We start from the raw sequence: 12969 nt of genomic DNA, 5'->3' as shown, positions 1-12969 counted from the left end.
ATTCCAAACTCGACGGTTTGCAGTGTACCTTTCATAAAGTCGCAAAGCGACCAGGGCGAAGCCCATGACAGTTCATTAATTACTTTAAGGGATTCAACAGTTAATGAATCATTAAAGGCGTCATTAATGAAAATCATTGATTTTAACTCATTCACGAATACATATAATTCATTCATTAATGTTTCATATGCTTCTAAAGAAGGTGAGCCAAAAACTATCGATAAAGCGGTGTATGAAATAAAAGCATCAACGACGAAATTGAATTCGTTAACTTTTGACGGTGATAGTTTCGTTAATGACATAACATCGGGGAAAACAATTTTAACGAAAGAATATTTAAAATCTCATGTTAGTGAGTTCGTTGAAATTGAAAAAGAAGGTGGAATTAAGTTCGATCCACTGAATTTCATTTTCAGCTTAGCGAATGCGGGTGTTAGTTTCGCTGAATGGACAACTATACAGAGTGAAATAAATGCAATATGGACGTTTTTGGGGTCAAAAGCGGGAATGGGTGAGCTTGTAAATGCTGCAAGAACATTAGGTGAAACAGGAAATTTTGTAGATGGTTTTAAAAGACTTGTTTCAAATGTTTTAACAAACACAAAGAAATTATTTAGATATACCATACATAACGGACGGATTTTCGAACAGGTAGCAACAAAACCCTCCGGTTATGGCTGCGTTGATGATGGTTAGAGATATAAAACCACGTAACGACGGGAACGAAGAACATGAACAACAGGATACTGGTCGGGTTATTCAAGACATTAAAAACGTGTATCCTGAAGTTATTGATTTATTTAGAGGAGTTAATGATTCAATTTCAAAACATTCTATAACCCTCGATGAAGAGAATAAATTAACAGATTATATATTCGTCATTATTGCAGAATTAATGAAGAGAATAAATGAAAAAGGAATTGGTGATATCATTAATGTCAGCGATGTAATGATGAAAAGAAATTTTGACTCATTATTTACAAAACCGAAAACAGAATATAGTCTTTATGACGTAATTACCGAATTAATGAAAAAGATTAATGATAATAAGAGTTCTGGCGGAAGAGTTGAATTAGAAGTGAATGATGTTAATGAGAAATTAGCCGAAAAAGCAAACAAAAACCACGTTCATTATATAACTTCAGACGAACAGATTATAACGGACTACCATGGATATTTAACACGAAGTGATGAAGCGAAGACAAAAAATGTTAATGAAAGAAGATATAAATACATTCGTGCTAAAGGTTATGACATAAGCTGTACTGTACAGTATGATGTAGCTAAAGCACCAGAAGCATTTGGTTATACCGGTGAAATTTATGCCTCTACTTTCAATGTTAATGGTGTATTAGTTGAACCAAATTTACTTTGAGAGTTAAGTCAAAAATAACGTTTGAAGATGCTATTAAAAGTAAAGCTGACAAAGATGAACTTGACGCAACGAACAAAGTTTTGAAATCTCATAAACACAACATCTCCGATATAAATGAACTTCAAACTTCTTTAGACAGTAAAGCTGACAAGAACCATACACATAAATCCTTCACTACTGTTAGAGCAGACGACATAATATTGAACTTTGACCTTGGTTCAAGTGCACCTTTAGAGAATCCAAGTACAAGCGTAAAAGATACACTAAACTCCTTAAATAGTAAATGTATGAACATTGAAGGTCATGTCAGAAACTTTGAAACACATGAACTACCAGCAATGTTAGATAAGAAAGCAGATAAGAACCATACACATGATTTCTTCACAACTGTTGGTATAGAAAGTATTGAAGGAACGGTTGAAGGAACTGGTGGGGATGCATTATATTGGAAACCTCCTAACTTTCCACAAGGTTTAACATCGGAGGAAAACATAACGACGATGAAATACATTAGATGTAGAAATGTTTATGTCATGGAGGATGAAAATAATGTTAAATTCACTGCTCAAGATTTATATGATAAGAAAGCTGACAAGAACCATACACATAAATCCTTCACTACTGTTAGAGCAGACGACATAATATTGAACTTTGACCTTGGTTCAAGTGCACCATTAGAAAATCCAAGTACAAGCGTAAAAGATACTCTTAACAATTTAGATAAGAGTTGCAGGAATACCGAAGATCATGCCAGAAACTTTGAAGCATATGAACTACCAGCAATGTTAGATAAGAAAGCTGACAAAACAGAGCTTCAAACATTAAAGACAGAAATACTTCAAACATTATATCCTATAGGTTCTATTTATACGTCAATGAACTCAACAAATCCAGCAACAGTTCTGGGTTTCGGTACGTGGGAACAGATTGTAGATAAATTCTTATACTGTGCTAGATATTCAAAGCAAACAGGAGGTTCGAAGAAAATTACTGAAGCAAACCTTCCACCGCACACTCATACAGGAACGACAAACTTTTCTGGCGACCATAGCCACTCATTAAGAGACCACCCATTATACAACTCAGAGTATGAAGCTGGCAATGACGTTTTATCTCCATCTTATAACAATGCAGCAAAAAAGACTTTTCGACCAACTGAACCAGGAGGAAATCATGTCCATACTTTCACAACAAATCCAACAGGCTCGGGTGCAGATTATATGCCACCATTTATGACTGTATTTGCATGGAATAGCGTTCAATGAACGCGCTTGAGCCTAGAATAAAATCTTTAACTTTACATAAATGAGCTTGAAAGAAGTATTCGAACAACATCCATGGAGGTCATTTAAGAATTCAATGAAGCTGCAAAGAGTTCGGGATTTACTAACAGAGCTGAAGTGAAAAGGTTCTTTGACAAAAATGTTGTACATCAAACAAAAATAAATCCTTACGACTACTTTTTACCAATTTACTCCAACACTCCTGACGCATACCAATTTGACACTCTCATTCAAAGCAGAAAAGGAGGACATAAACCATTCCTCATCTTCATTAATGTTAACACTCGCAAAGCTTTTGCGTATATAATGAGAAATAAAGGAACTCATGAAGTGTTAAGAGTTTTACAAAAGTTTGTAGCAGAACATAGCCCAAGTATTTTAACATCAGACCAAGAGTGCATACCTCAGCAACGAAATCACAGAATTTCTCATTAAGCATAACATAACTCACTACACTACTGAAGACCATAACCATAACATACTCGGTATCATTAACCGCTTCATAAGGACTCTCAGAGATTTAAATCAAGAGCGAGACTTTACCGAAGAAACAATGAAACATTTCATCGAAGTTTACAATTCCTCAACACATTCTACAACAGGACATACACCAAATTCAATGACACAACAACAAGAAGAAAAGTATATACAAAAGAAACGAAGTCAAACACAAAATATCAGAAATTCAACACAATTTACTCTCATTCCTGGAACAAAAGTTCGTGTAGTTCTTGACGACAAACCGTTGACAAAGAAACGTTTAAGGTTAAGTCGAAATTATTATATCGTAGACTCTACGCAAGGTAATGGATATCTTATAAAAGCTGCTGACGACTCCATAGCATTTTACCCTCGTCATAAATTAGTCGAAAGTAGTAATGGCAAACTTGCTGAAACCATTGACGAAGCAAAGCGAGGAGTGGTTATTGAAATACTTGACTACAACATAAACGATGACACTTATAAAGTAAGATATGAAGGAGGCGTTGAAGATGTTATACCATCTAAGAACTTGAGAGAATCTAAACCAACTCATCTGGGACCATTAGAGCGGGAGTACTGGAAAGATAAAAACATGCCAGAAAGAATAAGAAAATTCTTCTAAACTTTTTCGTTGGATGTAAATCAGACAAAAATATATTATAGGTGAAGAGGTGAGATTTCACCTGTTTTCTCACCTGTTTTTTCACCTCTTGAATTTTCGTGAATTTCCTTAAGATAGAAAAAATAAAGTTAGTTTTATTTTTATTTATTTTTTATTTTGTATAAAAGATATGATTTCAACAATCGGCACAACAACAATTCAAGCCGCGAACGGCGGGACTCTGTCCACAACAACTTCACCAAACTCGTTAGTCATGAATCCAACATCTATGTTAGTAGAGATGGAAAGCTTCATTCCTTCTTCATTTACTTTCGAAACAGAAATACAAAAAATTAAGCAGGAACTTTTAACAAGTAATTTAGACTGTAGTGCGAAAGATGAAACAAATGAACAGTATCTTTATGAAATGGAGGACCTCATCGACCATTTACCTAAACTACCTGAAATTCAGCATCAAAAACTAACTATTCCTGAATTCGACGAAATTGAAGTCAAAGCAACTGACTCAGTAGAAATAAAGAAGTTCATACGTAAAGTAAATTATGAATTCCTTGGTTTTCATTGCAACCATAAAGTTATGGACAAAGATTGCGATATGGTATATAAGAATGTTTCTGACATATATAAATCTGAAGAATTTAAGACCTACGACAACTTTGTTTCGTTAGTTGCTGAATGTGTTTGGGAAATAAGAGATAAAGATAGAAGAGGCAAAGTATGGAACGAACAACTAAGACCCGCTATGTTTGAGATGAAGAGAGCAATTGACGCTTTAGTTGTTCTAGCAGGTCAAATTTCAATGTATAATGCAAAAATGAACCCACAATGTTCAAAATGTAAAGCAGCAATAAGGAAATATAACTACTCCGTCAAAGAGATAGAAAGAATGCGAAACGACTATGCAGACTTAAAGAAAGAAGCAGAAAAGCCAGCAGAAGATAAAATGGACATGTTAGCATTTCTGAACAAAAACTATCCAACAGCAGAAGATTTCCTATTATCTGACGTCAAGAAGAAATATAAAGAGACTTTCGGCATTGTTAAAACTTTTGATATCCTCAGCGAAGAAATAGAAGCTACAAAACTGTTTAGGATTTCAAATATACATCGTACAATTCATGTAAAACGCTTGTGAAAAAAAGAGGTGAAAAATTAGGTGAAAAAAGAGGTGAAATCTCACCTCTTCACCTAAATTATATTTTTGGTCATTTACACTCATTTACGAAGAAGTCATGACAAAGCATTTACGATGAAATCTTGACAAGGCATTTACGAAGAAGTTATGACAAAGCATTTACGAAGAAGTTATGACAAAGCATTTACGAAGAAGTTATGACAAAGCATTTACGAAGAAGTTATGACAAAGTCATGAGGGTGAAAATTAGGTGAAAAAAGAGGTGAAATCTCACCTCTTCACCTAAATTATATTTTTGGTCAAAGCTTCCACGAGAGAAAAGATTCCTCATTTGCTAAGGATTCCAAAAATGAAAAAATCGTTGATTTCGGCTGAGAAAAAACGGCAAAAACCCTTCTTCCACGGGAACAAAGAAATAAAGAAGAAATAAAGTAAATTTTTTATTTATTCCCGTGGAAGATAGAGCACTTTTATGACACTTTTTATTCACGACAAACAAGACAAATAAAGAAAATAAGAAAATACGGCGCTGTCGCGGTTCGAACCACAGACCCTGACCCCTCCATAACACCACCTTAGACCACTGTGCTACGTAGCCTGTCGACATAAGATTTTATAAATTGCATATTTGACGTAAATTTATTTCCATCTGGCTTCCCACTGCATAAGATATTCATACGTGTTTGTAAGACATTCATTAAACTTCTTTTCTATTGCATCTAATCTTGCGTTATTTTTTTCAATAACTTGTCTGTATTCTTCATCATCTCCAGCAGTGTTTGGGTCTTCACGTTTAAAATATTCATTGTTAACCAATTTTTTATCTACAAATTTTATTAGTGTTTGATTCACTTCGTTATGATAACGGTCATATTCTTTCAATACGTAAGTGAAGACAAAATGCGTCGTACCTTCAATCTTAAAGCTTAAAGAACTTTCAACACAGTTTTGAGGGTCTGTCAGTGCGTCAATGAGATAGTATTCGAAGTCAGTCAATAATCTTTTTAAAGTCATTTCATACAGGATAAAATTTAATGTTGTGAAGAAATAGTGTTTATCTCAAAAAAAATAAAGTTAGTTTTTATTTTATTTATTTTTTTATCCTGTATGTAAAGACAGATATGTCAACATTAGAGAACACAACAACTGCTATCGTTCATGAAGTCATAAATGAAGAATACGAATACATACAGTATAACAAACAATTGAGACTCATTCGTTCTGTCAAAGACGACATGTACCAAATGCAAAGTATTTTGACGGCTTGTTTTGCTCCAGATACTAAGCTTCCTAAAGACTGGTTTAGGAACCAAAGCACCATAGAACTATTAAGTGAAGCACAGCGAGACGTACTTTTTTCTGAAAACAGTGAAGAACAGCGAGTAGGTAAAAAATCCCAGTCGCCAAAACTCTATGAAAACCGTGAAAAATTGCCAAACGGTTTGAGAGGATATTATGTTCATAGACTTTTAGTAAATGCAGTTGCAATGTGGGCTTCACCACGTTATGCTTGGAATATTTACAAACTTCTTGACGAACTTCACAGACAAGAACGTGGAGAGATGGAAAAGAAACTTCAAGCAAAAGATGAAGTCATTGAATCCAAAGACAAAAGCATACAGAAAAGAATACCACGTTCAGTACCAAAAGGAAAGGAAAAGAACTATAAGTATATGATTTATACTGAAGAGTTGGAGAATGAAGAAGACAGAGATATGGTTATGTTGCATTTAGTCAGAAGAAACAACAAAAGCTTTTACGACCTTGCTAAAATATATAAATCTGACAGAAACTGGTTCTATCGTGAAAACTTACCGATTTCAATGACACCGAATGAGCAAATAAAAGAAATTGTCAAAAATACTCTTCCTCAAACACACTATGACATCAAAGGTTGCACAATACTTACCTTCAAAGAAGACTTACCATTACTGAAGGAAAAAATAACAGAATATTTCGATAACTTCAAAGAGGAAGAATGAAGTCACGACAACATTAACGAAGAAGTCACGACAACATTAACGAAGAGAGAATGAGGTGAAAAAACAGGTGAAATCTCACCTCTTCACCAAAAATATATTTTTGGTTAAATAGCTTCAGGGTCAATTTCTTCAACCATTTCACTTCCTTCGTCAATGTCAATAGAAGCTTCTTCAACCTTTGGTAAGAACTTTTGTATAACATCTTTGTTCGTTATTGTCTTCAGAGATGAAGGATAATATTTCACATTTGTTTCACCCTTCTTATATTCTTTCTGTTCGGAAAGATTCATAGCAATACTGAAGAAGTCAATGTTGGAGTTCTTTATAACAGTATAATGAGTATCTTTGACATTCACGAAGAAACCCTTTTGTTTCAAAACTACTGCTAACTCTTGTGAAGTATAACGTTTGCGGTCAATGACGATAGCTAATGGTCTGACATACTGACCGAACTTAGATTCTTTCACAAACTTCTTGTTAAAGATAACATTAACGTTTGAAGCACCATTGAACTCATTCTTGATGACAGTAGCGAGAGCATTGTATGAAAAGAACTTGCAATCTTGCATGTGTTTCATTAAAATAAAAATATTAAATTATTTTGAAAAATAACTTAAAAAAATCTAATCTAATTTTTTCAAAAATTTTTTTATTTCCTACTAAAGATGTATCGGAAGTTGTCTAAGTTAGAACACTCGGAAATAAAACAACTTCTTACAGAAGCTAATATAGATGTTGCAAAGCATTACACAACAAACAAAAAGGCACTCGCTGACATCCTCAATGACTATAATGGTGAAATAACTTATGATAGAATTCATGAGTTCATAAAGCCGCAACGCGGCGAGGACGAAGTCCATGCAAGAGCATTTCCTTTAAATGACGTTGCTATTGACTTATATCATAGACGTTCAATACCTCATGAAGTAAGAAGAGAAATGTTTGACATAACAAATGCAAACGTTGGTCATACTCGTAAAGCTCTTTCGCATGATGTTCGTCAAGAGATGTTTGACATAACAAATGCAAACGTTGGTGAAACAAGAAGAGCTGTACCTCATGAAGTAAGAAGAGAAATGTTTGACATAACAAATGCAAACGTTGGTGAAACACGAAAGAGAGATGACACACTGAAACAACAGAGAAGAGAGATGTTTAAAAGTGCTATAGAACAAGTTCGCAAAGCTAATATAATGTCATTCGTTCCATTGACGACAAACCAAAAGAAGGTGAGAGATGGTTAAAGAAAGATGAAGAAAATAGGAAGAGAATGTGAAGTCAGGCAATAGACTCATTGACTTTAACATCGAAGCTTTAGATGAACCAAACAGAGACTACTTACACAAACATTTTGGTAAGGTTTTCATGAGACTCTTAGAGAAAATTAAAATAAACTCCAACAGAGATGGATGGTATGTTATAAACTTGGTGGAAAGTATGAATGTTCTACGTTAAACCTCAATAATATTGGAACATTACTACATCAGCTCTTGAAGGAGAACTTTATATCAGAGATAGAAGCAAATGCTGCAGGTATTGTTGAAATGCACTATGACTTCTTCTTGACAAACATAAAGAATCTTACCGAAATAAAGATGTATGATTTAACAGAATATGAAGGCTTAACGATGTCAGATAGTAAAGAAAGGCAAACCAAAAAGAGAGACCATATAGAGATGAAAGCACACTGACAAATGACCAGAAAGCCATTTTGGAAGCTCTAAAGCAAACAGGAAACCCAGCACTTATAGAAAGCTTTTGGAAAGATAATGGTGAAAAGAAGTTTTATAAGAAGAGAAGCGGTCAGTTATGGAAGTATCTTTGCACATTACCTATAAATCTTGAACGCTACCAAATCTTCAATGAACTGAACAAAAGAACTGCAATACTTATGACAGAGGACAATTGTTTCGTTTATGCTTGCATTCAGGCTGGAGTAAATGAAGAAACTATTGACCACATGAGAGAAGTCATTCGTGTTAGAGACTTTCCTCAAAGTAAAGTACAAGAAATTTCTGACGCAACAGGTATAGCATTTAATGTTACCATTGGTTATTTCAATGACTCAAGACATAATGAAATAAAGAGATATATACCAAAAGAATGCGAAACTGTTAGAACTATTGACTTACTTCTTGTTGAAGACCACTACATGCTAAATGAAAGACTTCCAATGACAACATACTTCATTCGAAACTATAAAGAAATTCTCAAAGCTTGTGGTGGAATGAACATTGAGAAACAGATGAAGATTTATACAAAGAGAGAAGATAAATATGTAGTTCGTTATGATAGAACAACACCGTTATGGGATGTTATGAAAACATTGTGGGAGTGCAAATATTTCGAACCTATTTCTTATGGAGAACTTTTCACATATACTACTGACTTATATAAACAGAACCTTGCACCATTTAAAGATTTGACATATGCTCCAAAGTATTGTGTACAACTGAAGAAGAAAGCAGAGTCAAAAGAAGTAAATAAAGCTAAATGTAAATTCATACCTGAGCACGTTTTCTTTGCTGACTTTGAGTGTAGTACGGATGGCTTTCATAAAGCTTTTAACATCTGTTATGACAGTGAAGATGGTTCAGTGAGTGAAAGCATTTGGGGTCAAAACTGTGCAACAGAATTTTTGGAAAGACTTCCTGACAAGAGTTTAATATATTTCCATAACCTCAGTTATGACATAAACTTCATCTTAAGACACATGACAGAAGTGAAAGGAACTCCCATCATTAAAGGTTCACGAACAATGCAAATAACTGGTTTATATAAAGGACGGGCAATTATTATAAAAGACTCTTACAGTGTTATAAATAAGAAGCTTAAACTATTTCCTGCTATGTTTAACTTACAAACAGGACCGAAAGAAGTATTTCCATATAACTACTACAGCAGTGTTTTGTTAGCAAATGACAACAGAACTGGTGTCATTTCTGAAGCATGTAAGTTTATCCATGATGCAGATACATTTATGAAGAACATAGATTCCATCAAAGGTTGCAGAATAGATGAAAACCACTTCGACTTAGAAAAATATAGCACGTTTTTACTGCAAACAAGATGTAAGAATTTTAAGAGAAGGTTTTGTAAAGTTCCGCAATGACTTATTGAAAGAGTTTGATTTAAACGTTTATGACTACGTTAGTATTTGTTCTATTGCTAACAAATTATTGAGAACAGAGTATACTTCCCGAATGGAAATCTTTATGACCTCTCAAATAAACCAAGAGAATTTATTTCGAGATGCATTCAAGGTGGAAGATGTATGTTGTCAGATAACATGAAACAAAAGAGCAAAAAGAAACTCATTGCTGACTTCGACACTGTTTCATTATATCCATCAGCAATTGCAAGACTTTATACTTTAGAAGGTATTCCAAAAGTATTGAAGGAAGAAATGTTAAACACAGAGTATCTCATGAGACATTTATTCGATGACGACCAAAAGGAACCCATTGGTGAAAAGTTTATGTCTGGCTTCTTTGTTCTCATTAAGATAACAGAGATTGGTATACCCAGACACTTTCATTTAATAGTTTGCGACCCTGAACTAAATCCAGAACTTAACGTTCCAAGAAGTTCAAACACTTGCTGTCTCATGTATGTTGACCATATAACATTACAAGACCTCATAAAATATCAAGGTGTCAAATGTGAAGTGTTGCAAGGATACTATTACGATGGAAACAGAGATATGAGAATAAGAGATGAAGTAAAGAAGTTGTTTGAGTTAAGGTTAAAGTATAAGAAAGAAGGAAATCCTTTGCAAGAAATTATAAAACTCATTCTGAACAGCATTTATGGCAAAACTATTCTATCTCCTATTGAGTCAAAAATAACCATAGTAGATGACAAAGATGCTATAAGATATGCTATAAAGAAATTACAACCATATAGTGAAGTTCGAAGGTTTGATGGTTCAGATAAAACTATTTTCAAGCTAACGAAAAGCATTTGCAGACACTTTAACTTCTGTCCACTTGGTGTTAATATTCTGTCTATGTCAAAACGTATTATGAATGAAGTATCTGTACTGCAAGAGACATGGGTCTTCAAATATTTTACCAGGATACCGACATATGCACTTATATAATGAAGACATCCCAAAGCTTGCAGCAGAGTTTAAGAAGAGATACGGTATAGAACTTATAGGAAAGAACCTTGGTCAATTTCATAGCGACTTTGCAAATAACACCTGGAAAACAAAGTTTAGCTTATAAAAGTATTTTCTGTTGTGAAGAAGACCTACATAGACTTACTCACTAACGATTTAAATGAAGTTGCATTTCACTGCAGAATGAAAGGCGTGAAGCAAGATGTTATTGCTTTAACCGCTAATGAAATGTTTCCTGAAGCTATACAATGCTATTACAATGAAGATAAGAACATTCACATACCTGTTGGAACATATGACAAAGACTCTGAGTTCAGTTTAATGAAACTTTACAATGCACTTCATGATGGTCAAGAGATTGCATTCGACTTATGTAAGTCATGTCAACCTTGCTTTGCTGAAAAGTTCAACTTTTCAATAACGACTAAAACAAGCTTTATTCGTAAGTTGAAGTTCTGAGGTCATTTATTTTGTGTCAGCAATGAGGTCATTCGTGATAAAAATAAAGCTAGCGTAGATTTACAATACTGCGATGGTAGAGTTTAAGAGTTGTGCTTCAATGTAGAGACAGTCCTTCCCATCTGGAGGCAAGAACACTGGACATTTATGGTCATGAGTGGAGTACATGTCTATCCAAAACTCACGATTGAAGCCAGTAATTTATAGTATTTAGGGTTAGGAAGTGGTGAAGTTCTTGTATGACCAATGAACTCATTTTTCAACGCCTTTGGCTATATTAGAGTAAAGTATTGCTTGCTTTCTATCCCAAATGCCAGGTTGTTACAATCTTTGAAAATTCATTTTTCCTCGGAAGCATTGCATCATAATTGAAAACATTCTTGAAATCATCACTTGGTTCAGAGATTTGAAATCTTATACGTAATGGATTTTCTTTCTTTTTAGCGACTTCATTGAATGGTGAGAATACAATGAATTGACAGTCATGAGTTCCATCTTCATTTTCATTAAATTCATAATGAAAGTCTATAAGTTGTGGCTGACTACCTTCTTCCTTCAGTTGTGCAAGAAACTCACGTAAAGTTTGTACTTCAATGTTGAACTTTTTCTCGAACATCTCATTAAATGAAATCATACATTGCAACAATGTTGTATCGTCTTTAAAGTATTTGTATATGTGAATGTTTTGGGCGCTTAAAGACTGTTCGTCATTTTCTATCTCGACTTGAAGTATAAAGTCAACCTTTCTGAAAGCACGTGTTATATACATAGATGTTATGCCAATGTACTTCTCTTCATTTATGTTCACAATCCAGTCTGTTGGAAACTTAAACGTTACTCTGTTCCCCTTTATTTTGACGTCAGGGTTTTCACTACTGAACGCAACAGTTAAAGGTATTTGTCTATACATTTAGTTTGGATAAAAATAAACCATTTACTCTTTCTTTGCTTCAGCTTCCTTTGCTTTTTGTTCTTCCTTTGCTTTTGCTTCTTCTCTAGCTTTTTTCGCCAGCAAACGTGGGTTCTTTTGTCTTCCAGCAGCTAATGCAGCAAGTTGTTTTTCACTAAGTTTTCTCTTTGGTCTCTCTGGCTTTTGTTCTTGTTTTTGTTCCTTCAGTTCGGATAAAATTTGCTCACGAATTTCTTTCTTCAATGCTTCAACATCTATGACACCTTGGGTCTTGTCCGTAGGGCTTGTCTGAGTCATTTGACTGCAGATAAAAAACTAAATTAAAACTTTAACCGATGTAAAATGAGCTTGTCAAAATCAGAACGAGAGTCTATTATATTAAATGACGCCAGAGGAATACAACATCCTTTCTATTATGTAAGTCAGAGTAAAGATGGTAAAATATATGTAAGAAAAAGAAAGGTTCCATTAGCGAATACAGAGAGCGACAACATTAAGGTGCATGACAAGGGTGAAGTCCACGAAGCCCATAAAACCTTCTGTTCAAACTGAGCCACCAAAAGAACAAGAAGAAAAGAAGCCAGATGTACTTTCAAT

General features: G+C 34.2%; 4 protein-coding genes and 6 pseudogenes across 10 annotated transcripts, besides 1 other annotated feature; 6 read left to right on the top strand and 4 right to left on the bottom strand.

The window, feature by feature from the left end:
* Window positions 1-3: 3 nt before the first annotated feature.
* Window positions 4-12969: a mobile genetic element.
* TVAGG3_1073640 lies at window positions 508-1126 on the top strand (annotated as a pseudogene). Its single transcript has one exon. A coding segment is annotated over exon 1 (619 nt).
* On the top strand, window positions 1663-2493 carry TVAGG3_1073630 (annotated as a pseudogene). Its single transcript has one exon. A coding segment is annotated over exon 1 (831 nt).
* Window positions 3212-3763, top strand: TVAGG3_1073620 (integrase core domain containing protein family; the record flags this gene model as incomplete). Its single annotated transcript, XM_051256465.1, has 1 exon — window positions 3212-3763. One exon carries the CDS (start codon window positions 3212-3214, stop codon window positions 3761-3763), a length of 552 nt encoding a protein of 183 aa, XP_051076320.1.
* Window positions 3933-4714, top strand: TVAGG3_1073610 (annotated as a pseudogene). The gene has a single exon. A coding segment is annotated over exon 1 (782 nt).
* Window positions 5538-5912, bottom strand: TVAGG3_1073600 (uncharacterized protein; the record flags this gene model as incomplete). Its single annotated transcript, XM_051256464.1, has 1 exon — window positions 5538-5912. The coding sequence occupies one exon, from the start codon at window positions 5910-5912 to the stop codon at window positions 5538-5540; it is 375 nt and encodes a 124-aa protein (XP_051076319.1).
* Window positions 6020-6588, top strand: TVAGG3_1073590 (annotated as a pseudogene). The gene has a single exon. A coding segment is annotated over exon 1 (569 nt).
* Window positions 6985-7170, bottom strand: TVAGG3_1073580 (uncharacterized protein; the record flags this gene model as incomplete). The annotated part of the gene is made up of 1 exon (XM_051256463.1): window positions 6985-7170. One exon carries the CDS (start codon window positions 7168-7170, stop codon window positions 6985-6987), a length of 186 nt encoding a protein of 61 aa, XP_051076318.1.
* Window positions 8880-9795, top strand: TVAGG3_1073570 (annotated as a pseudogene). Its single transcript has one exon. A coding segment is annotated over exon 1 (916 nt).
* Window positions 11523-12372, bottom strand: TVAGG3_1073560 (annotated as a pseudogene). Its single transcript has one exon. A coding segment is annotated over exon 1 (850 nt).
* Window positions 12397-12669, bottom strand: TVAGG3_1073550 (uncharacterized protein; the record flags this gene model as incomplete). Its single annotated transcript, XM_051256462.1, has 1 exon — window positions 12397-12669. One exon carries the CDS (start codon window positions 12667-12669, stop codon window positions 12397-12399), a length of 273 nt encoding a protein of 90 aa, XP_051076317.1.

This window comes from Trichomonas vaginalis, assembly GCF_026262505.1.
Source record: "Trichomonas vaginalis G3 chromosome Unknown ctg_103, whole genome shotgun sequence".
Classification (NCBI taxonomy): Eukaryota; Parabasalia; order Trichomonadida; family Trichomonadidae; genus Trichomonas; species Trichomonas vaginalis.
The sequence above is the reverse complement of the archived record's forward strand: the minus strand, read 5'-3'. Positions and strand labels throughout refer to the sequence as shown.